A 22,490-nucleotide genomic window follows, 5' to 3' on the forward strand; every position below is an offset into this window, starting at 1 on the left:
GTAAACACAGCTCATCTCAAGCTAAAGCCAGATTCACGTGCAACGCACAAAATCCGTGATAACGCTGCTACAGTCACATACACATAGCTTCAACATTTAGGGAGGTTAAAAACACGACGGCCTACATAACCCAAATCTCATACCCACATCGTTGTGACAGTATCCAACCAGATCCAGCGAAGGTATCTGCAATTCTCAACATGCCACCCCCAACCGACGTGCATGGAGTCCGGAGGCTGTGTGGTATGGTTCAGTACCTGTCACGATGCCTGGCCAGTGACCTGGGACCAATAAGAGCACTGACAAAGAACGAATGTCAGTGGGCATGGACGCAAGAATGTGACCACGCGTTCAAGACTGTGAAGAAGAAAATGACAAACACACCGGTGCTGGCATTCTTTGATCCAGAAAAGGAACTCGTGATTCAAGTCGACAGCAGTAAAGATGGCCTTGGGGCAGCAATTCTGCAAGACGGCAGGCCCCTGGAGTACGCTTCAAGAGCTCTGAGTCCGGCTGAGAAGAACTGGGCCCAGATTGAAAAAGAGACACTCTCTCTAGTTTTTGGCTTGGAGCGGTTTGACCAGTATACCTTCGGTCGCAAAGTTCGTGTCCAGAATGACCACAAACCGCTAGCAGCCATCCTCAGAAAGCCGCTGAGTCAAGCTTCGCGGAGGATACAAGCTCTCATGATGAGACTCCATCGATACGACATTGCCTTCAACTACGTTGCCTTCAACTTATTGCTGATACACTGAGCAGGGCGTACCTTCCTGACCCTGGAACGGATGTGCGAGTTCTTGCCATCAACTCGCTAATAGACATGCCTGACAGAACAAGGGAAGAGGTGAGAGAAGCGACGCAGAATGACCCAGATCTTCAGACACAGCTGCATGTCATCAGAAACGGATGGCCAGAGAGGAAAGAAGATGTTCCTGGGCCAATCAGACTGTATTTTTACATCCGTGACACCCTCGGAGAACAGCGTGGTATTCTTCTGAAAGGAGAGAGAGTCCTGATTCCCAGAGCCATGAGAAGAGGAGATTACACGCAGCTCATTTGGCGGGCCCGGGAACTACTGTATTGGCCAGCCATGGCCAAAGACATCAAAGACGTGGCAGATCACTGTGAACCATGCCAGCAGATGAAGCCAGAGAACCAAAAAGAGACGCTGACACAGCACAGTGACGGGAATGCACCATGGATGAAGATCGGGATAGACCTCTTTGATCTCGATGGACGTCAATATCTGGTGACAGTGGACTATTTCACTTCTTTCATCGAAGTGGATCAGCTGAAAGGTACCACTGCGAGTGATGTGATCGTGAAACTGAGAGTTTTGTTTGCACATTACGGTATTCCAGCTGAACTGATATCTGACGGTGGTCCCCAGTTTACTGCTGCAAAATTTCAGTCCTTTGCCAGTCGTTGGGGCATTACTCATACAATGTCGTCGCCTCTATACCCTAAAGCAAACGGCAAAGCAGAAGCGGCAGTGAAGACGATCAAACACATGATGATGAAATGCCTTTAGGACAATACAAACGTCTACGATGCGCTTTTGGAGCTGCGCAACACCCCACAGCAGGACACGGATCTGAGCCCTACTCAATTGATGTTTGGGCGGCTGACAAGGTCGAGACTGCCGGCAGCTACGAACAAACCAGTAAGCAAGACGCAGACACGGAAGGCGAGGCAGAAGCGACAGATGAGGCGTCAGTCAGTAAAGCAGAGCTACGATAGAGCTGCCAAGGATTTGACCCCGATATCAAATGGACAACCAGTCTACTACTTGTAAGCATCGTGAAGGACAAACATGGCAGAAAGGGACGGTGCAACGTGAGCATTCGAATCGATCTTACATTGTTGAGGGTCGAAATGGAGCAATTTACAGAAGAAACAGAGCACACATTCGCCCTACGAAAATTAAGCCAGAGCCTATACCTGAAGTGCAACAGAATAATGAAGGACACCAAGTGGTAGCTGTCCCTGACAACACAGAAACATCACTACAACCTACCCAGGATCTGAAACCTGTCGACGTTCCTGCAGAAGTGTCAACCATACCAGTGCGTCCTCAGCGAGCCTGCAAGAAACCATCCTGGATGATTGACTATGACACAACCTAAAGAGAACAATTCTGTGTTGTAAGTGCACAAGACAGTGATATTGAGAACAATTGAAAACAAAGGAGTGACATAAACTGTGGGACAAATCAGAGTGATCTGTGTGTAGGAAGAAAACTGTTAGATGGAAGTTTTTAATTTTGTTCATGATTATGTAATCTTCTCTTTTCCTTTTGTTTTGTTTTGGTTTTTGTTGGTCCGTTCGTTTTAGTTTTTATCTCACAATCAGTAAATATTAATGATTTACTTTGCAAAATCAACATATTGTATTGACCATGAAAAAGGGGGATAGTGAGGTGAATTTACATAAGTATGCAAACATTTCTAATTTTACTTTGAGCATTGCGTTTTGCCAGACGTTTGTTTACGTATTGTGATATACAAGTTTGAATCTTGTTATGTTGTTAAAAGTACAGTAGGTTTTCAGCAAGTGCATACTGATCGAGTTGTTTTATTTTTCATTGTATTTAGTTTCGTTATTAAAGTAACTTGTTGAAAGTGAAGGGGATATTGATGGACTGAGGTCCATTTCCGTATCCAGGTTTTAGACTTGTGTTTTGCATATACACATGGGAGGCTACGCTGCAGCTAACTCCTCTTCTATCAGGAGTTGTTTCCCTTGTCGTCTTCGAGAGTAAAGATGTCGGAACTAGAAGCCTCGAGTCTGTCCTTTGTTTGTCTGTTCAAGTCAAGTTAACACTGAAAGTACACGGTTTTGTCTCTTTCAGTCAGTAAATGTTTCAAGAATGGCCAGTGTGAACGTGGAACTTGTCGAATCAACGAAAACGAAGATGATTTTTGTGACTGTACCGGAACCCACTACGCTGGAACAAGTTGTGAAAGTAAGTCTCTTTCTCTCTCTTTCTTTGTGAGTTTGTATATTACTTCCTGTGACTGTTCGTTTGCATGTAACATGATGTTCGTTGTTAATACAATTTCCCAGCTGCATTTTTACTTATGAACAGGCAAGCTTATTTATAACTATAGCAGTCAAGACCCGGGTGTTAGCAGAGCTGAGCCTTAAGTCAATTGTGCCAAAAATGATGATGATGTTTTTTTATTCATTATTAAAGAATGACGCATACCAGAAAAATATATCAGAAAGAATCATTTAGAAAATGAGTTGTGTCACTTGCTGATTTGCATACTTAAAACTTTAAGATATTTCAATCTCTTTATGACCTCAAAGTTTGAGACATACGCACATGAAATGTCTGCATAATCCGAATTCCTGCTAATGTGGTTTACATGGTATGAGTATCCTTTATTGTCCAAAGGAATGTCTAGGCTAGGTTCCAGGCTAATTGCCCCCCCCCGCCCCCAGAAAGCTGTCCCCCGGACAGTTGCCCCCCCCCCCCCCCCCGACAACTCAGCTGCCCTCTCTGGACAACTGCCCCCAAAAACAATTCCCTCCCCACCTCCCCCCCCCCCCCCCCCCGTGATCATTTTCCCCCTAGGACAATTACCCTCCATGATTTTTATTTTGAGTTAGCGAAGATTTTCTTTTGGATTTGGGGGCAATTGGAGGTAGTTTTGGTCTCAGTTTATCGGTATGATGCTCCCTGGATTTCACACGCACACACAAACACAAACACACACACACACACACACACACACGCACACACAAACACACACACACACACACACGCACACACACACACACACACACACACACACACACACACGAATGCACGCAAATAGGTATTCAGTCGGAAAATACAGGATTTCGATCTTGAATTGTGATTAAACCAAATAAGTACGCGTACAACACGCACATACTAACGTACGCACACACGACCGTACGCATTCACATTCACGCACGTTCGAATACACTCACATACGCCCGCACATACACACTTATCAGTGTAAATGTTATGCTTTTTAAATTCAATAGCTGAATAATTTGTAGTCGGGGGGCAATTGTCGCAGGGGCAATTGTCCAGTGGGCAGTTGTCGGGGGGCTGTTGTCCAGGAGGCAGTTGTCAGGGGGGGGGGGGGCAATTGTCCAGGGGGCAATTAGCCTGCTACCCTGGAACATTGAACTTAAAGAAAATAAACATCATGTCTTCAGTTCATTTTGGCAGTTAAACAATGTTTATGGCACAATCATTCACATGTTGGTCATGCTAGTAAGAGTAATCTTTCTCGAGGATCCAGGTAGGGAAAATTAACCTGTGGGGTGGCGTAAAGAAGGGCAGGCGGGGCTTCTAGACATGGGAGATATAAGAGGCGCCACGCTAAATCCAATGCCACATCCACTTTTTAAACCATGTCAATCCAAATCTGCTTCAGAGCCAGTTTCTCCTTTTTACATGACATTTTTGACAAGTTTTGACTAAATGTTTTAACATAGAGGGGGGAATCGAAACGAGGGTCGTGGTGCATGTGTGTGTGTGTGTGTGTGTGTGTGTGTGTGTGTGTGTGTGTGTGTGTGTGTGTGTGTGTGTGTGTGTGCGTGTGTGCGTGCGTGTAGAGCGATTCAGATCAAACTACTGGACTGATCTTTATGAAATTTGACATGAGAGTTTCTGGGTATGATTTCCCCGGACGTTTTTTTTCTTTTTTTGGGTAAATGTCTTTGATGACGTCATATCCGGCTTTTCATGAAAGTTGAGGCGGCACTGTCACGCTCTCATTTTTCAACCAAATTGGTTGAAATTTTGGTCAAGTAGTCTTCGACGAAGCCCGGACTTCGGTATTGCATTTCAGCTTGGTGGCCTAAAAATTAATCAATGACTTTGGTCATTAAAAATCAGAAAAGTGTACAAAAAAAATTATAAAACGATCCAAATTTACGTTCATCTTATTCTCCATCATTTGCTGATTCCAAAAACATCTAAATATGTTATATTTGGATTAAAAACAAGCTCTCAAATTTAAAAATATAACAATTATTATTAAAGTTAAATTGTCGAAATCAATTTAAAAACACTTTCATCTTATTCCTTGTTGGTTCCTGATTCCAAAAACATATAGATATGATATGTTTGGATTAAAAACACGCTCAGAAAGTTAAAAGGAAGAGAGGTACAGAAAAGCGTGCTATCCTTCTCAGCGCAACTACTACCCCGCTCTTCTTGTCAATTTCACTGCCTTTGCCACGAGCGGTGGACTGACGATGCTACGAGTATACGGTCTTGCTGCGTTACATTGCGTTCAGTTTCATTCTGTGAGTTCGACAGCTACTTGACTAAATGTTGTATTTTCACCTTACGCGACTTGTGATTTTGTAAAGTTCTACAAGTTTGATCGTTTTTAGGTTTTATTTAGCCATTAATTTTACACCAAATGTGTGTAAGATAGATTCACAGGTTTGTTTACAATACGTAGGAAAATGTCACTGCAAGAATGTTATGCGCTTCCTGTTCCGGCGCTTCCGGTCTGCCATTTTTGAAGCGTTGGACAACGCATTTTTGCTCCATCAGTATCGGCCAAAAGACATGTCGCACAGAGGCCACCATTGGGTAAATATTGTTCAGTTTGTGTCCATTATCAATTTTCTGTTCAGGAATAAGTATATTAGTCTTGTAGTAGGGAAGAGTTTATTGTTTTGTACGTGTTATGGTACAGCCTTTCACCATGTGGTGTTTTAGTGTTCGCCATGATGTGCGCACTTTTTGCAGTGTTCAGTGTGTCAAATTCCAGTAAGAGTGGTATTTTGTACATGTTTTTGTTTTTTAATCTAAAATGTTGGTAGTGTATGGAAACTCATTCGTGCCAAAGGATAACGTTGCATAGTTATTTTGTTTTTCAACCATGTTTTAGTCAACATTATGCCCACCTGTGATTCAGAATAAGTTTTTGGGTTTGCTTTGTTATCCCTTTTTGTGTTAAAGTGTGTAAGAGATGAAGTGATGGTCAGAGCTCTTTTTCCAAGTTGGTAGAATTCTCATTATCTCCCTTTAAGTGTAACCGAACAGTTTTCAAAATGACAAGTTTCACATGTTGTTTCCCTTTGTTTTTGTTGTGTCAGTGTAATGTTAGTAGTTGCCGTTCATTATAAAAGTATGGTTGAGTGATTGTTATGTGACATTGGTTTCAGTTTGACGGTGCAGTATGTTGAAACTACAGTTGATTAACCATCACTTCAACTACGCATCAGTTCTGCCAGGCTTTTGTTTTGTGCAGCTGTGACAGGAGACCTTCAGGGACTTTTGTCTGGGCTGCTTGGTAGGTTTTTCGCAGTCTCCCTGGAAATATCCATTCCTCCGAACAGTGGCCTGACACGTGAAGATCGGAGCAGTTATGTTCTCCAGACAGGCGTGACTCACACGCACATGTCAGATGTCGAGGTTGAAATTTCCTGCTTTTAACACTCATGAGAGCATGAACAGTTTGAGCCCCTTTTGACGGCCATGACATCGGGGCGGTTGCGGTCGATTCTGTCATTTGGCACCCAGCCCAGCTAGCAAGCTTTCGTCGGCCGACTGACGATTTCAGTCGGGTGACGTCGTCAAATGTCGTGTGTCGACGTCCGTTGTCGCGCCGATATCGTTTTGACTGTGTGTAAAACTCGGCAAATGTATGTAATAAACCCCGACATCGGCCCGACGCAATGTTGCTGTCGATAAAAATATGCAGAGTTACGGGAGATAACAACTTGAATTTATTATCATTATTTTAACATTTGTTACGTCCCCTGTTCAAGCGTCGGGAACGGCGTGACATGACTCTGCAAATGCGAAACTAAATTATTCATATTTGTTGACTTTTTCACATAGGAGTAGGATAATTAATTGTAAGTTTTGTTTGTATATTTGCAATCAAATACAGCATGAGCTCAAACCATGAGTTTTACATTTTAAAAATACGCCATCATATATACTTGAAATACTCTAATAGCTTTCCTTACGGTACAAACAAGATTGAGTGTGAACATGGCCGGCTAGCTGCTACTTTCCCGCGTGAGCGAAGTTTATTTGTTTTCTTAGTTCAAGTTAATATCGAAAGAAGAGACATTCGCAAGTTGGACAGCACATTGATGATATGTTATCCGAGACGAATGTCGCCTCGGGATCTCAATCTGAGTGCTGGTCCCAGTGCCACGTGGTGGCGGTGATAGTTGACAAGTTAAAATTGTGTAGCCAAGGACGGATGGAAACCTACAGGTGTGTTCAAGCTGTTAACGTCAACTCGAGGACAACCGACGGATCCAGCGAGTAAGTGATTTTGGTTTTTTTTGCTTTAATGTTAGTTTTGCTGTTATACAGTGGGGGGGGGGGGGGGGGGGAGTACATACTGCTGTATCTGTATATGTAGATGTAGGTGTTTTGTCCTGTTACAGTGGGGGGGGGGGGGGTGGAGTACATACTCATGATACTGCTGAATCTGTAGCTGTAAGTGTGGTTTGCACTGTTACACTTGGGGGGTGGGGTGTATGTATACTGATGTATCTGAAGCTGTAGGTGTGTGTATTGCATTGTAACACTTGGGGGGGGGGGGGTACATACTGATCTATCTGTAGCTGGTGGTGTGTTTTGCACTGTTACACACTTGGGGGGGGGGGGTGTACATACTAACTGCTGAATCTGTAGCTGTATGTGTGTTCTGCACAGTGACACTGGGGGGGGGGGGGGGGGGAGGGGGTTGTACATACTGCTGAATCTGTAGCTGTAGGTGTGTTTTGTACTGTTACACTTGGGGGGGGGGTGTGTGCATACTGATGTATATGCTTGGCGCTGGTGGACAATATTCACTTTTTTGGCCAAAAACACACTTTTTTGGCCAAAAACGTACATTATTGGCCAAAAAGTGTGTTTTTGGCCAAAAACATGTTTTGGCCAAAACTTTTAAGTGCAAAGTTTTGGCCAAATATTTTTTTGGCCAAAACTTTTGCATTGAAAGTTTTGGCCAAAAAAATAGTTTTGGCCAAAACTTCATTTTTTGGCCAAATCTTTGAGTACCCCTTGGCGCTGATGGACAATATTCATTTTTTTGGCCAAAAACGCCAGTTTTGGCCCAAAAAGCAAAGTTTTGGCCAAAAAAGTATAGTTTTGGCCAAAAACGCCAGTTTTGGCCAAAAACGCCAGTTTTGGCCAAAAACGCCAGTTTTGGCCAAAAAATTATAGTTTTGGCCAAAAAAGTGAAAATTGTCCACCAGCGCCAAGCTGCTTGGCGCTGGTGGACAATATTCACTTTTTTGGCCCAAAACACACTTTTTTTGCCAAAACTGGCGGTTTTGGCCAAAAAAGCAAAGTTTTGGCCAAAAAAATATAGTTTTGGCCAAAAACGCCAGTTTTGACCAAAACCGCCAGTTTTGGCCAAAACCACCAGTTTTGGCCAAAACCACCAGTTTTGGCCAAAACCACCAGTTTTGGCCAAAAAGTGTGTTTTTGGCCAAAATAGTGAATATTGTCCACCAGCTTGGCGCTGGTGGACAATATTCACTTTTTTGGCCAAAAACACACTTTTTTGGCCAAAAACGTACATTTTTGGCCAAAAAAGCAAAGTTTTGGCCAAAAAAGTATAGTTTTGGCCCAAAACGCCAGTTTTGGCCCAAAACGCCAGTTTTGGCCAAAACCGCCAGTTTTGGCCAAAAAGTGCGTTTTTGGCCAAAAAAGTGAATATTGTTCACCAGCGCCAAGCTGCTTGGCGCTGGTGGACAATATTCACTTATTTTGCCAAAAACACACTTTTTTGGCCAAAACTGGCGGTATTGGCCAAAAAAGCAAAGTTTTGGCCAAAAAGCAAAGTTTTGGCCAAAAAAGCAAAGCTTTGGCCAAAAAGAGATTTGGCCCAAAAAGTGAATATTGTCCACCAGCGCCAGCAAATACAAAAGATTTGGCCAAAAAAAGATTTGGCCAAACAAAAAAGATTTGGCCAAAAAAGTGAAGATTTGGCCAAATCTATTTTGTTTGGCCAAATCTTTTTTTGGCCAAATCTTTTTGTGGCAGAAGTTTGGCCAAATCTCCCGTTTTAGCTGACATAAACAGTTTTGGCCAAAACTTTTACATAGAAAGTTTTGGCCAAAAAAAAGTTATAGCCAAATCTATTTTATTTGGTCAAATGTGTGGGTTTTTTGGCCAAATCTTTGTCTTTTTTGGCCAAAACTGGCGGTTTTGGCCCAAAAAGTGAATATTGTCCACCAGCGCCAAGCATAGATGTAACTGTAGCTGTAGCTACTGCTGTTTTTGTAGCTGTAGGTGTGTTTTGCACACAGGGGAGGGGGGGGGGGGGGGGATTGGGGTTGTGTATACTGCTGTATCTAGCTCTAGGTGTGTTTTGCACTCTGCACGAGGGAAGGGGGTGGAGTGTTATATGTTTTGTACTGTTACAGTGGTGGCAGCGGGGGGAGGGGGGTGTACATAATTCTGAATCTGTAGCTGTAAATGAGTTTTGTACTGTTACAGTGGGGGCGGGGGGGGGGGGGGGGGTTGGGGGTTGTACATATTAATGCTGTAGCTGTAGGTGTGTTTTGCACTGTTACACTGGGGGGGGGGGGGGGAGGGTTGTACACACTGCTGTATCTGTAGCAGTAGGTGCGATTTGTGCCGTTACAGTTGGGGGGGGGGGGGGTACATACTGCTGTAGCTGTAGGTGTTTTTTGCACTGTTACACTTGGGTTGGGGGAGGGGGGGGGGGGTTGTACATACTGCTGAATCTGTAGCTGTAAGTGTGTTTTGCACTGTTACATTGGGGGGGGGGGGGGTATACATACTGCTGTATCTGTAGCTGTAGGTGTGTTTTGTACTGTTACTAAGGGGGAGGGGGTGTACATACGGCTGTAGCTGTAAGTAATTTTTGCACTATTACACTTGGGGGGGTTGTACATACTGCTGAATCTGTTGCTGTAGGTGTGTTTTATACTGTAATACTGAGGGGGGGGGGGTTGTACATACGGCTGTATCTGTAGCTGTAGGTGTGTTTTGTACTGTTACAGTGAGGGCGGGGGGGGGGGGTGGGGGTCTACATACTGCTGTATCTGTAGCTGGTGTTGTGTTTTGCACTGTTACACTGGGGGGGGGGGGGGGTTGTACATACTGCTGTATCTGTATCTGTAGGTTTGTTTTCCACTGGAACACTGGGGGGAGGGGGTTGTACTGCTGTAGCTGTAGCTTTAAGTGAATTTTGCACTGTTACACTTGGGGGGCGGGGGGGGGGCGGGGGGGGGGCGGGGGGGGGGGGGTACATACTGCTGTAGCTGCACCCAGCCAGCAAGACATTAGCGGCCGATAATCGGCCGAACACCCTTCAAAAAGTCGGGCCGGTGATGTCAAAAGATACGACGCGGGTGTTGGCCCGACTAACTTTTGCAAAGAGGCAAAGAGGCGGCCGACAGGCGGCCGAACACCTGTACTATGGCGGCACGCATCCGGTCCGATGTTAATCGGCCCGATGGCTTGTTGGACCTGCGGGCCGACATCGTCCCGATGTCTTCCCGCTGAAATCGATATCTTCCCGATGTCGGCATAAGGTGTCGGGCCGCAGGTCCAACAAGTCATCGGGCCGATTAACATCGGACCGGATGCGTGCCGCCATAGTACAGGTGTTCGGCCGCCTGTCGGCCGCCTCGTTGCCTCTTTGCAAAAGTTAGTCGGGCCAACACCCGCGTCGTATGTTTTGACGTCACCGGCCCGACTTTTTGAAGGGTGTTCGGCCGATTATCGGCCGCTAATGTCTTGCTGGCTGGGAGAAGAAAGAGCACAGGCTGTGGCTGCATCCTTGTACAGGGGGCTGCTTCCTCAAAACAGACTGGTTCAGGTAATCGAAAATCGCTTCAGCCGTCCAAACAATGGGAATTGCAGAATTCACTGCTTCAGAGGTGTGATGTTTGACGACAGCACTCTCACCATCAGACAGGCTCTTGCCATGGCGGAATTCAAAACAAAGTTGCGTGTGCCTTTGAGATGTCTTGAAAGGCCCAGGGCTGTTTTACTTGGCTTAGTAAGCATAGGACCAATGTACAATGTTCTTGATGTCACCCCGCGTCAGATGTGAAAGACACCACGTAAAAAGGCTCGGGATGTTATACACACGCGTCATCCACAATGCCTTGAGTTCAACGTCATAAGAAACGGTTGTGTTACTGAGGATTCAGAAACAATGCATGCTTTTTCGCTCTATGTTGTTTTAACAACTGATGGTTCTGATAATGTCAAAGCAGCACCGCCCTGATATGACCCTTCGTGGTCGGCTGGGCGTTTAGCAAACAAACAAACAAAGTGTTCTGATAACGCTCGCAAACACTCTTCTACTGTGTTCGACAGATCTGTTGGTCAATACAGACACACAGCAACAGCAACAACTACAACAAAAGAGCACAAAACATCCACAATAATGGAAAAAGGAATTATTGCACCCCGTCGCGATATAACCTTGAATGGTTGAAAACGACGTTAAACACCAAATAAAGAAAGAAATAATTATTGCACACTGACATCGTTTGTTTAGCGGGATATCGAAAAAAATATTTATTTGAACTTAAAAGTTAATTGCACGACATTTGACATGTCCTGTTCGCAATTCAATTGGTGCTCTATTTTTACAGGACTAGCAAAATTACACCAATGGTGAAACTCAAATGAAACTTTAGCAGCATTTGAGCTTATTTTTGAAGTTTCAAAGAAAGCGTCAAAACTTCTTTTTTTTCAGATCATGTTTTTAACAGATATTGTGCACACATACATATATTTCGTTTTAAAAGGTCCTAACGTACTTATTCTTAAAGTTTGAAGGGGGGGTCAAAACTGACGGGGGGAGGGGGGTGGGGCCGGGGGTCAAAATTGGCTAGCCCAGAATGACCTCCCGGTCAAAACTGACTATGTGTCAAAATGGCCTGTTACACCGGTATGTGATCGAGCATCGGTTGAAATCTTTCGCGAGCGGTATCTCGTATTTGTCCGCAATGCATTGGTGCTGAAATGACACCAATGTGTGTCCATGAGGGACATAAATCTACAAACAATATGTTAACAAGATTTATTCAAAATTGACGGTTTTAGAGGAGGGAGATGGGTCCTCTAACTTTACAGCTCGGAGACACCCGGGTAAGTCTTTACCGGAGTTTCGTGAATAACACTTAGCGGACTTATCGAGCGGAAGTGGTTTTACAGGCCGGTAAATGAGTTGCAGCTGTTTCAAGAATACGAGCCCAGATCCAATTTCTAGGACACACGACTGCGTACGAAAAATTGGGCATGCTTTTCTCTTTTTTGACGACTTGCCTTTTCGCTTGTTGTGTACTCAATTTTTCATCAAAGAATGTTTATGGGAAATATCTCGCTCCACTGTTTTTGAAGTGACCGTCTAAAGATGGCGCCCATAAGTGATTAGTCACTTCCTGCGATGTATCACTTGGCTATGACGACTTCCTGCGATGTATCAATTGATATAGGGTGCATGTTTGACCAATGGTTACTTACAGTTTCGTCATGTTACCCATAAAAACGCAATAATCGACGTTATCATTATGAACAGGCAAAGTTGAACTTGGTTATTGTTCACAACTTGCTATTGCGTCGTCTGCTACCTTCCTTTCTTTACCGTTTCGGCTAGTGGGTTAGCTCCCCTGATTCACCAAGACTGACCTCTTTAGAGGCTGACCTAATTACCCAGTCTCATTGGTCCAGCGAGCGATGCATAGCTGACTTTTGAATCGGTGTAGGGATTTTAAGATCACCAGTTGCAACATAATCTTGTAGACTCTTTGTGTAGGCAAATTGCATTTTGAATTAGGGAATTGTTTAAAAGGTATTCTGTTAGCAAGTTTTTCCAAGCAACTTATTGTGTAAGTTGAGTTTTCAGCGTGTGGTCAGCGCACTAATTTTATCGCCCTATTATCTTAGCTGCAGTCAGTCCGGTACTGCTCTAGAACTGTCTATTTACCCACTGTGCCATCTTGAACCAGTGACCACATTTTGTTATCTTCTGGCTGCGTTTTTTCAGTTTGATCTGATTCCCGGACCGGTATGTCTCGATTGTTGTATTTTCATTGTTGTGGAAAGTTGCTTTGTGTATGCGATGAATTTTATGTTCCTTATCTTGGTGTAGGATACTTATTTTGAAGAATTAAGATTTCTTCACAAACAATTGTTTGATTTAGTCTTGTGATCAGTGCGTGGGTCTGATCAGTGCCAGAATCTTTTATTTCTCTTTCGAGTCTAACTCATTTTGTTTAAATCAACTCTAACTGCTGATGTTGATCATGGGGTATTTTCCTGTAATTTTTGGAAGGGACGTTGCTGTTATCAGTCTTTGTAGAACTTTGATTGTTTCTAGAATTGGTCGATTCAAAGTGGCCGCTCTCAAAGCGTGGGTTTCCAAACTAGGTCAAACCCGTCAGTCAGTCGCTCACGCTGAAGATCTATTTTTAGCTAGATATATGGAGTCTCCTCCCATATAAGGAAGTTTTACATCACTTCCGGTATTCAAGGGTGAACAAGGGAACCCCTTCTTCTCGGACTTGGCCCGTTTGTTTTGAAACTTCAGTTTTGGGTTTTCTTTTGTAATTATAATTGGTTTTATCCGCTTTCTGTTTCGTGTTACAGCTGATTCTTGTAGGTTACTTTAGGGAATTTCCGGCACTGATTTAGATAAAAGTTTACTTAGGTTTGTGTGGATTGTTTTGACTTCATTTATTGATGCATTGTTTTTGCAAACAAATTATAATATGTTGTATATAATGTGTATAATTGTGTAACTATTTTTGATGCTTTTTGATAAAACTATGTTTATTGATTATATTTTTCTGTCAGGTTAGATTCTCTTTCTAAATTCTTTTACTTAGTTTATTTTTGTGTGGATTAGTGACCTCAGGTCTTTGGATTTTCAGTATGTGATGCCTACCGGTACCAGCTGATGATGTGCGGCGACCCATGACCGCCTGTTTATTGGGGTTTTTCTGCCCTGAGGTTTGTTTACCTGCAAATTCGCAACATTACGGTTACTTTGTCTTGTTAATCTGTCAGCTTAGTTTTGTTGATTGTGGAAGGACAGTTGTGCCTGTGTTATTATAATATGTCTGTAAATACTTCATTGTGTCTGTGTGTGATTACAAACCTAAATCACATACGAGTTCAGATGGATGTCTGATTGAAAGTGATGATTTCATAAGAGAATTTACGCACCGGATTGGGCGGAAGGTGTGTCTAATGGGATTGTTTGTCGAGGTTAACAATATTAGACGGATGTTCATGAGGTGTTTTCTTTCTTTGCGATCTCTCTGTATATAGCTCACTGCTGTGCAGCACAGGCAAAATCCTCCCCTTTAGCTGCAGGCCAGCCGCTACCAGATACCCCCTGCTGCCAGACATTCCACTCCCACAGGGAAGGGTCAGTCAGTGGCAGCTGTTGGCACCAGCAGGTTGGCCCTTCTTTGGCCCCTATTAAAAACCCTGAATGTTTACAATTTTCAGTGATCTATTGCAAGTGCTTGCAACTTTTTGGTTTCCCAGGATTAACTGTGTTAGTGAATTGAAACTTTAGAGTATGCACCAGAGCAAAAATGGTTTTGGTCACCGGTATTCTAAATGGAGTTTTTATTGTTGAAAGAGAGCAGGGTTCGGTGTGTTTTTCACAGTGGTAGATGTGTTGTTGACAGTTTTGATGCTGTTACATGGGTTTTAACATACTATTCCTACTGTGTTTTGTGGTACCTGATTGTGTGTGTGTGTGTTTTAAACTGTCATGAATAGTGCTGTGTAGGACTTAACTTTGGAAACAACAAGGTTTTTTAAAGGCAAACTGTGATCTGTGTATTTGAGTTTTAATTTTCTGACCTCTTCATATGAAAGAAGCACATTTGGAGAGACTACATTCTCTTTGTCGTGTATGTGGAAAAAGATCAAAAAAGAAATATGACACTGTAGTGAAATTGTGTAGGTATTCCACCGTAGTGAAATTGTGTAGGTATTCCACCGTAGAACAACATTTGCTTGAGAGTCACTGTGTGGATTGTGAAAATTTGGACTTGCACTACATGGAGAACAGGGGGTGAGGAAACACATTCCTTTGGTAACACCCTCAAGGGCCGAGTTCTGGGAATAAACAATGATGAAGATAAGATCAGAGTGCTCATGAAGGAACAGCTAATCATTGTCTCTCCCCTCCTTACAAAACAGCATTGTCAAGTCCAAATAAATGCAAACCTGTCTAAACTGGCCTAACTTACAGTGTTTCTTTATGGTTCTGATTTTGTAGAAGTGTTTATGTTCCTTCAGAGACAACAGAAAGGTGTTTTATTTCCTTCTTTGAGAAGTGTCTTTTTGTGAAACAATGATGATGATGATGATGATGATGACGTTGGTGGTATGTGTATCTGTGTAGTATGTTTTTAAACTTCTTTTTTTTAACCAATGTTACTCTCTTTTTCTCAGTTTGCTCGCGTGGAACAGCAAACAAGTACAGCGATTCACCGCAACAACTAAAGATAGAAGTGCCTGCCCGGCCACAAAGCAGGTGTTCGACAGAATGGAGCAACAGCAATGACCAGCTGGTTCCAGTTCCAAGGAAATCAGCACGGCTTACCCTTGGGACTTTGCTGAGCAGATAAAGACATTAATATTTTACAATTTGTCAGTACTTAAAAAAAGGGGGACAAATAGCCTACAGTTATATTTGTGTCTATGTGCTGTTTTCTCCAACAAAGAAGCACGCATGCACACACACACACACACACACACACACACACACACACACACACACACACACACACACACACACACACTACATTTTCAATAATATCACCATACCAGCTTAGAAATGGCAAGTAGATAGGTACCCAAAACCAGACTTGAGCTGTGCAAATAGTAGTTAGTAAATAATATACTGATCAACTCTGTAGTTGCCTTTGTTTTAGAGAAGCAAGTCTTCTACCTTGCGAATGAGGCAGGGGTACAGAGGAGGGCAGCAACTTCAGTCTTCGGCAAGGCGCATCAATACTTAGGCATGCAGTTTTGTGTGTGAATAAACAGCACAAATCCATTTTGAAAATTTCTTGATCGTCCGCCACATCAAGTTCGACCCTGACTGGCATTTCAGTTTGTTGAAAGTAAAGGGAGACGTTCGATAGCAGAATGCACGGATGACATTTTCAATTCAGTGAAGTGATGGACAGACTGACAGACCCACGTGTGCAAGGACACACAGCACCATGTTACTTTCTACAACTGGAAGCTGTATTTACCATGAAAACTGAACAATTAATCCTTGTTATGAAATTTAGAAGTACCACAACTTCAAGTTGACAAGCAGCAGAATCTGGTATTGTTTTCAGCAGACAGCCTCAAATAGTTTGTGTGTGTATGTGCGTGGGTGAAGAAAGAATAGAACATGGAGTGGTGAGAGGTAATATGAAAGAAGAAGAAATATTCGAGAAAAAAAATCATATGGCTGATTGTTTTTTTCTTCTGCATGGGATGAAAGAATGATAGAAAAAGACGAGAAAAGTACAAATTAGAGTAACGTTACAAAAAGGGCAATAACTCTGGAATTAAACATTATTTTGACCTAAAACCATACAAGTATTAACGGCAGATGATTGAACTTGCTATTTCCCGGCAAAAGTTTGTATTTGAAAGTTTGGCCATTTTTAAGTCATTTTGGGGGTATCTCAGAAAAAGGGTCATAACTCCGTGAAAAATAAATTTCAAGGTCTGAAATTTTCACATCACGTTCTAAAGATAACAGTCTGTCAAATAAAATCAAAAACTCAAAATCGATAAATTTGTCAAGAGTGTCCCTGTTCGCAGAAATGGCCACATATAGTTGTGTTTTGTTTCAGAATTGGATCCTTTCGTCATCGCTCTCATATGTGTGTTAAACCTTTTGGGTGAGTAGATCTAGCACCAAGCCATGCTTACAAGGGAGCAGTGGATGCAATTAAGTGCTTATTAGTTTGTATTTAAGAACAGTACGGTCGTGTTTAGTTTTTAATTCCTTATTGAAACAAGTACACACACAGACACAGCCACCCCCCGCGGGTTAGGGGGAGTCCCATATTGGTTGGGACGAGAAAGAATGTACCCGATGCTCCCCAACATGTCGTAAGAGGCGACTAACGGATTCTGTTTCTCCTTTTACCCTTGTTAAGTGTTTCTTGTATAGAATATAGTCAATTTTTGTAAAGATTTTAGTCAAGCAGTATGTAAGAAATGTTAAGTCCTTTGTACTGAAAACTTGCATTCTCCCAGTAAGGTAATGTATTGTACTACGTTGCAAGCCCCCGGAGCAAATTTTTGATTAGTGCTTTTGTGAACAAGAAACAATTGACAAGTGGCTCTATCCCATCTCCCCCCTTTTTCCCGTCGCGGTATAACCTTCGTGGTTGAAAACGACGTTAAACACCAAATAAAGAAAGAAACAGACACAGCCACACACAGATACACACACACGCACACACACATACATACACACACAATAACATCTCTGCCACACTACTCTGTCACTTGAACATTCCAGTAGCTTTTTCTGTCTTGTGGACACTGAGTCTGTTTCATTAGTAAAATGCTATTGGGTTCTTCTTTACTGCTGGTCATATATGAGAGAAATCAGATGTACAACACCAAATATCACGTCATACTCTCAAATAAAGCATCAGCTAAGTAAAGGGAAATAACGCAGGTTACACACACCTTAAAATGATTGACAGCTGGCTCATACGGTATGGATTACACCACGCCCAAATGGCACCATTTTAGGCACCTCAACAGTAACTCTAGTGAACCTTTTATACACCTTTTTTTTTCAAAGTGTCAGATAGGTATCGATACGGTGTTAATTTAAATATTTTTTAGCACCTTTAGAGCACCTTTTAACCACCCTTTCTGTATTTTCTTTTGCTAGTGGTCGTCATGGCAGCAGGTGGTGCTGGAGTGTACTTCGCCAGGACACAAAGGTCAGGAGGTCAACAGAACGCCCCTCGAGCCGATGCCCCACCAGCTAACGCACCCCTAGCCAACGCCCCTCAAGTCAACGACCCTGGCTACAACACCCCTCCAGACAACGCCCCTCAGGTTGCTGGCAGCGCTGGGCCATCCACAGGCGAAACCACCCCTTATGATGAGCCTGACGAGTCCAGTGTCGCTAGTTCAGAGACCAGTGAAGGCACAGAGTACAGTGCATCAGAAGTGTCTGAAGTTTGAGTTAGAGCCTGATTAATGGAAGGCACTAGTGTTAAAAGTGATTGTTTTTGTTTCATAACTATTGAGTCAACAATTGTTTTAGAACTAAAGTATTGAGTCCATCTCCTGAGAAAATATACCTTTTTTATGAAAAGTCGGTTGGCATGGTAGCAATACAAGATGGCCGCTTACCAGCACCGTTTTAAAATAGTAAGGCTTTTACAAACTTCATGGACTTTTGTTTTGATGCTTGTTATGGGTATTCTAACACAATGCCCATAATGTGTTCTGAGGCTTTTTTTTGTGGTCCATTCTTCGAAAAGATATCGGTAATACAAATGAGTGATGTTGAATTAACTTCTCACACATTACAAATTCCACATTACGTTCAGAACATATTGATGAGACTTCCCAGGAGATGCATGGTGCTGCACCATGGCTGAACAAAGTCATTTTTGTGTTGATCGTTCTTTTGCTCTGCAGTTTATTTGCTTTGCTTTTGTTTTGCTGGAGGACATATATGGGGCTCTTCTTCTCGTTGCTACAGGTGGCGAACTTTGTGTTTATTATGTTGTCCTTATTTGTTGTCCTACCCATTCCGCTCCGCAACTTTAACGTCAAGTCCTGGTTCAAAACACTCACGGGGACGTTCTTCACACACACAACACCGGTGGGGATTCATTGCTCCACCCCATCTGTTGCAAGGGAAGCGGCATAGTCTTCTTCCAATGTTCATAAGAACTTGAAGAAGAATGCATTGTAACTTGATCTTCCAATTCGTTCGTAGCACTAGCAGAAGACGCTTTCGAGTCGTACTTTCATTCAAACTTCTGTCACGCGATCCTCTGCCACTGATCCGAACGTACCTGATAATCTTCTCCTTAGCACTGTAATCAGGACAAAACTTGTGACAAACGGAAGTTTCCAGAAAGATATCCAAGGACAATAGCAGCCGAGGTATTTCACATCGCTTTTGGTAAGTTTTGGCGGAAATCAAGAACACTGCATTCTGGTCAGGCAGAACTGAATCGAAAAATGACCGAGCATAAATGAAGTTTAATATCCGCGATTTGATTGGTCAATAGCAAAACATTTTCATACGGAATCTTTCTGAATCTTAATTGGTTCTCTTTGGCTCATTTAAATGTTTTCCATTTGCTGTTTCTAACGGCGGGAAATCAGCAAACGGAAATTCCCGTTGTCCGCGTCATCAAATAATCTTTGCAAAGAAAAGACAACTCCTTCCAGTCATACACACGTGACTACTGTCGAGGATGTTTTTAACTCACAATCAACTCCCAAACATACGCATGTTCTGATGTTTTGTGGTGTGTTTTTTTAAATACAGAATCGCGTACACATACATTGTTTATTTGGCCTGTATGATCAATTTGTTCACCGTTTATGATGAATTCTCCTCTAAAGTAAATACGTCAGAGTAACCAGAAGAGGTTCACAATTCAGAATCAGAAAGAAGCGAAAATGACAAGGTAAGAAAAACATCACTTTTTTCACTGTAGTGTCTCCCCTTAAATCAATGTCCACCAGTTAACCCTAAACCTAACTGAAAAGTTCTTGGGGCGATTAGATATATTTGTTTAGTTCATAATATCACCAAATAGACTGATTAAATCCATTACAACTTATGCGTTAACGAGTACATGAGTCATTCTTCAAAAGTGGATAACAACAGCGGGAGTTTGGCCCAACAATAAAACTTGATTAGTTTGAGTTAAACTAATGATATCAAGGTTCTTTGCTATGAACATGACAAATTGCAAGAAAAGACAAGTCGCGTAAGGCGAAAATACAACATTTAGTCAAGCTGTCGAACTCACAGAATGAAACTGAAGGCAATGCAATTTTTTCAGCAAGACCGTATACTCGTAGCATCGTCAGTCCACCGCTCATGACAAAGGCAGTGAAATTGACAAGAAGAGCGGGGTAGTAGTAGCGCTGAGAAGGATAGCACGCTTTTCTGTACCACTCTTCGTTTTAACTTTCTGAGAGTGTTTTTAATCCAAAAATATCATATCTATATGTTTTTAGAATCAGGAACCGACAAGAAATAAGATGAAAGTGTTTTTAAATTGATTTCGGCAATTTAATTTTGATAATAATTTTTATATTTTTAATTTTCAGAGCTTGTTTTTAATTCAAATATAACATATTCATATGTTTTTAGAATCAGAAAATGATGAGGAATAAGATGAACGTAAATTTGGATCGTTTTATAAAAACATTTTTGTTTTACAATTTTCAGATTTTTAATGACCAAAGTCATTAATTAATTTTTAAGCCACCAAGGTGAAATGCAATACCGAAGTCCGGCCTTCGTCGAAGATTGCTTGGCCAAAATTTCAATCAATTTGATTGAAAAATGAGGGTGTGACAGTGCCGCCTCAACTTTTGTAAAAAGCCGGATATGATGTCATCAAAGGTATTTATCGAAAACAGAAAAAGACGTTCGGAGATAACATTCCCTGGAACTCTCATGTAACATTTCATAAAGATCGGTCCAGTAGTTTGGTCTGAATCGCTCTACACGCACGCACACACACACACACACACACACACACACACACACACACACACACACACACACACACACACACACACACACACACACACACACATACACCACGACCCTCGTTTCGATTCCCCCTCTATGTTAAAACATTTAGTCAAAACTTGACTAAATGTAAAAAAGCAAGAAATACTTTCCTGAGAAATGACAGGGTTCTGATAGAGGGGGGAGGCACCAAAGATTGTCACTTACGTGCACTTCCAAGCTGTCAATTACACCTTCTTTTTTCGTGACTTTTGTGAAAAAACAAACACGTTTCGCAGTTGTATGTATGGGTGATTAGCAAAGCGGCAAACGTTGAAATTATTCGGTTTAATTAATTCTTGCTTCTAATGAAAACGGTCCGATTGTACAGAAAATCATTTGGTTAGGGAGGTCGGAAAATCTAAGTGAGCGTGACAACATTCGATGGGCTACAAACACTATTTTTATCATAATTTTGTTCGTATTATACACAAAGGCAATGGCAGCATTTGCACAGGAATGTACCTTTATCGTTCCATAAAGGAATCTTTCAACAAATCATCCAAATTCAACTTTTCGTGTAAATGGACAGTAAGCTTCCAGTAACCTACCCTATTCCCATTTTTTGGACGCAACTTTAGTGTATTTACTGTCATTTTACACTATTCTAGATATCAAAATACAAATATGTTCATTCATTTTGCTGTGGGTGCTTTTTCAAACCTATCTTTGTCAAAAGTTTGCCAGGGGGAAAGGTCTAGCCACATCTGCTTCTGTGACAATGTAGTCTTAAGTGGCCGGCCTAAACTTCGCCAGATTTGGAGAATGACTCACATATTCTGCGTTTGCGTATTCGATTCAGCCCCTAAAAAGGTCACACACACACACACACATACACATACACACGCACACGCGCACACACACACACACACACACACACACACACACACGTATGTACATAATCATATTATCACACACACACACACACACATACACACACACACACACACACACACACACACACACATACACCCACACACACATGTACATATTACCCAGTATTGACGGACTGTGTGATGATATCTTCTGCTATGGTCTGTTGAGACAGTGATATCAAAATCGAGACCGGAGGTCGAGATATTGATATATCACTGTCGAAACGGACCAATAGCAGAAGATATCATCACACAGTCAGTCAATGTTAGATATATTGCTAATTCTCTGGACATTTTGTATTTACTGTAAAGAAATTAAAAAAAGTATTTGTCTCAGTTTTGGCTGTTCCATATCCCTCCCTCTGATTATTATTTCTTTTTGTTCACTCTTTTCTTGTACCTTTCAGTTTTTCAAACTGTCTTTTCTTTCAAAAAGTCTTTAGTCACTTGCTCAACTAAATTCTGGGATAAATACATTGTCATCTATATTTGTTTGTTTTAAATTTAGGTGTTTTTGTTTTTGAATTGGGGAAGCAATAAAGAGGTCGTCGATTTTAAAAACTGATATCGACGGAAATGTCGTCATCACTTTTGCACTGAGCTCAGTTTTGCCCAATAGACCAATGGAAAGCCACGTAACATATGAAATAGCATGTATACTCTCAAACACACACACACACATACACACACACGCACACACACACACACAACCACATGACGTTATAATAAATATTATACTACTACCGGCAGAGCTAAATTATGCAGCTAATACAGTTGGACTATGTTTTGTAAAATAGAAAAAAAATGGAGGTTGATAGTACTT

General features: G+C 42.1%; 1 protein-coding gene across 1 annotated transcript in view; it reads left to right on the forward strand.

Annotated features, from left to right (window-relative positions):
- The window catches only part of LOC138972849 (uncharacterized), a 34,734-nt gene extending 14,118 nt beyond the window's left edge, over positions 1–20,616 (forward strand). Inside the window, exons 3-5 of the mRNA XM_070345525.1 lie at positions 2,852–2,965; positions 16,843–16,890; positions 17,904–20,616. Of these exons, the coding sequence (XP_070201626.1) occupies positions 2,852–2,965; positions 16,843–16,890; positions 17,904–18,202 (461 nt within the window). The 3' untranslated portion in view covers positions 18,203–20,616. The remainder of the gene's footprint in view (positions 1–2,851; positions 2,966–16,842; positions 16,891–17,903) is intronic.
- The last annotated feature ends 1,874 nt before the right edge of the window (positions 20,617–22,490 follow it).

This window comes from Littorina saxatilis, linkage group LG8, assembly GCF_037325665.1.
Source record: "Littorina saxatilis isolate snail1 linkage group LG8, US_GU_Lsax_2.0, whole genome shotgun sequence".
NCBI classification, from domain to species: Eukaryota; Metazoa; Mollusca; class Gastropoda; order Littorinimorpha; family Littorinidae; genus Littorina; species Littorina saxatilis.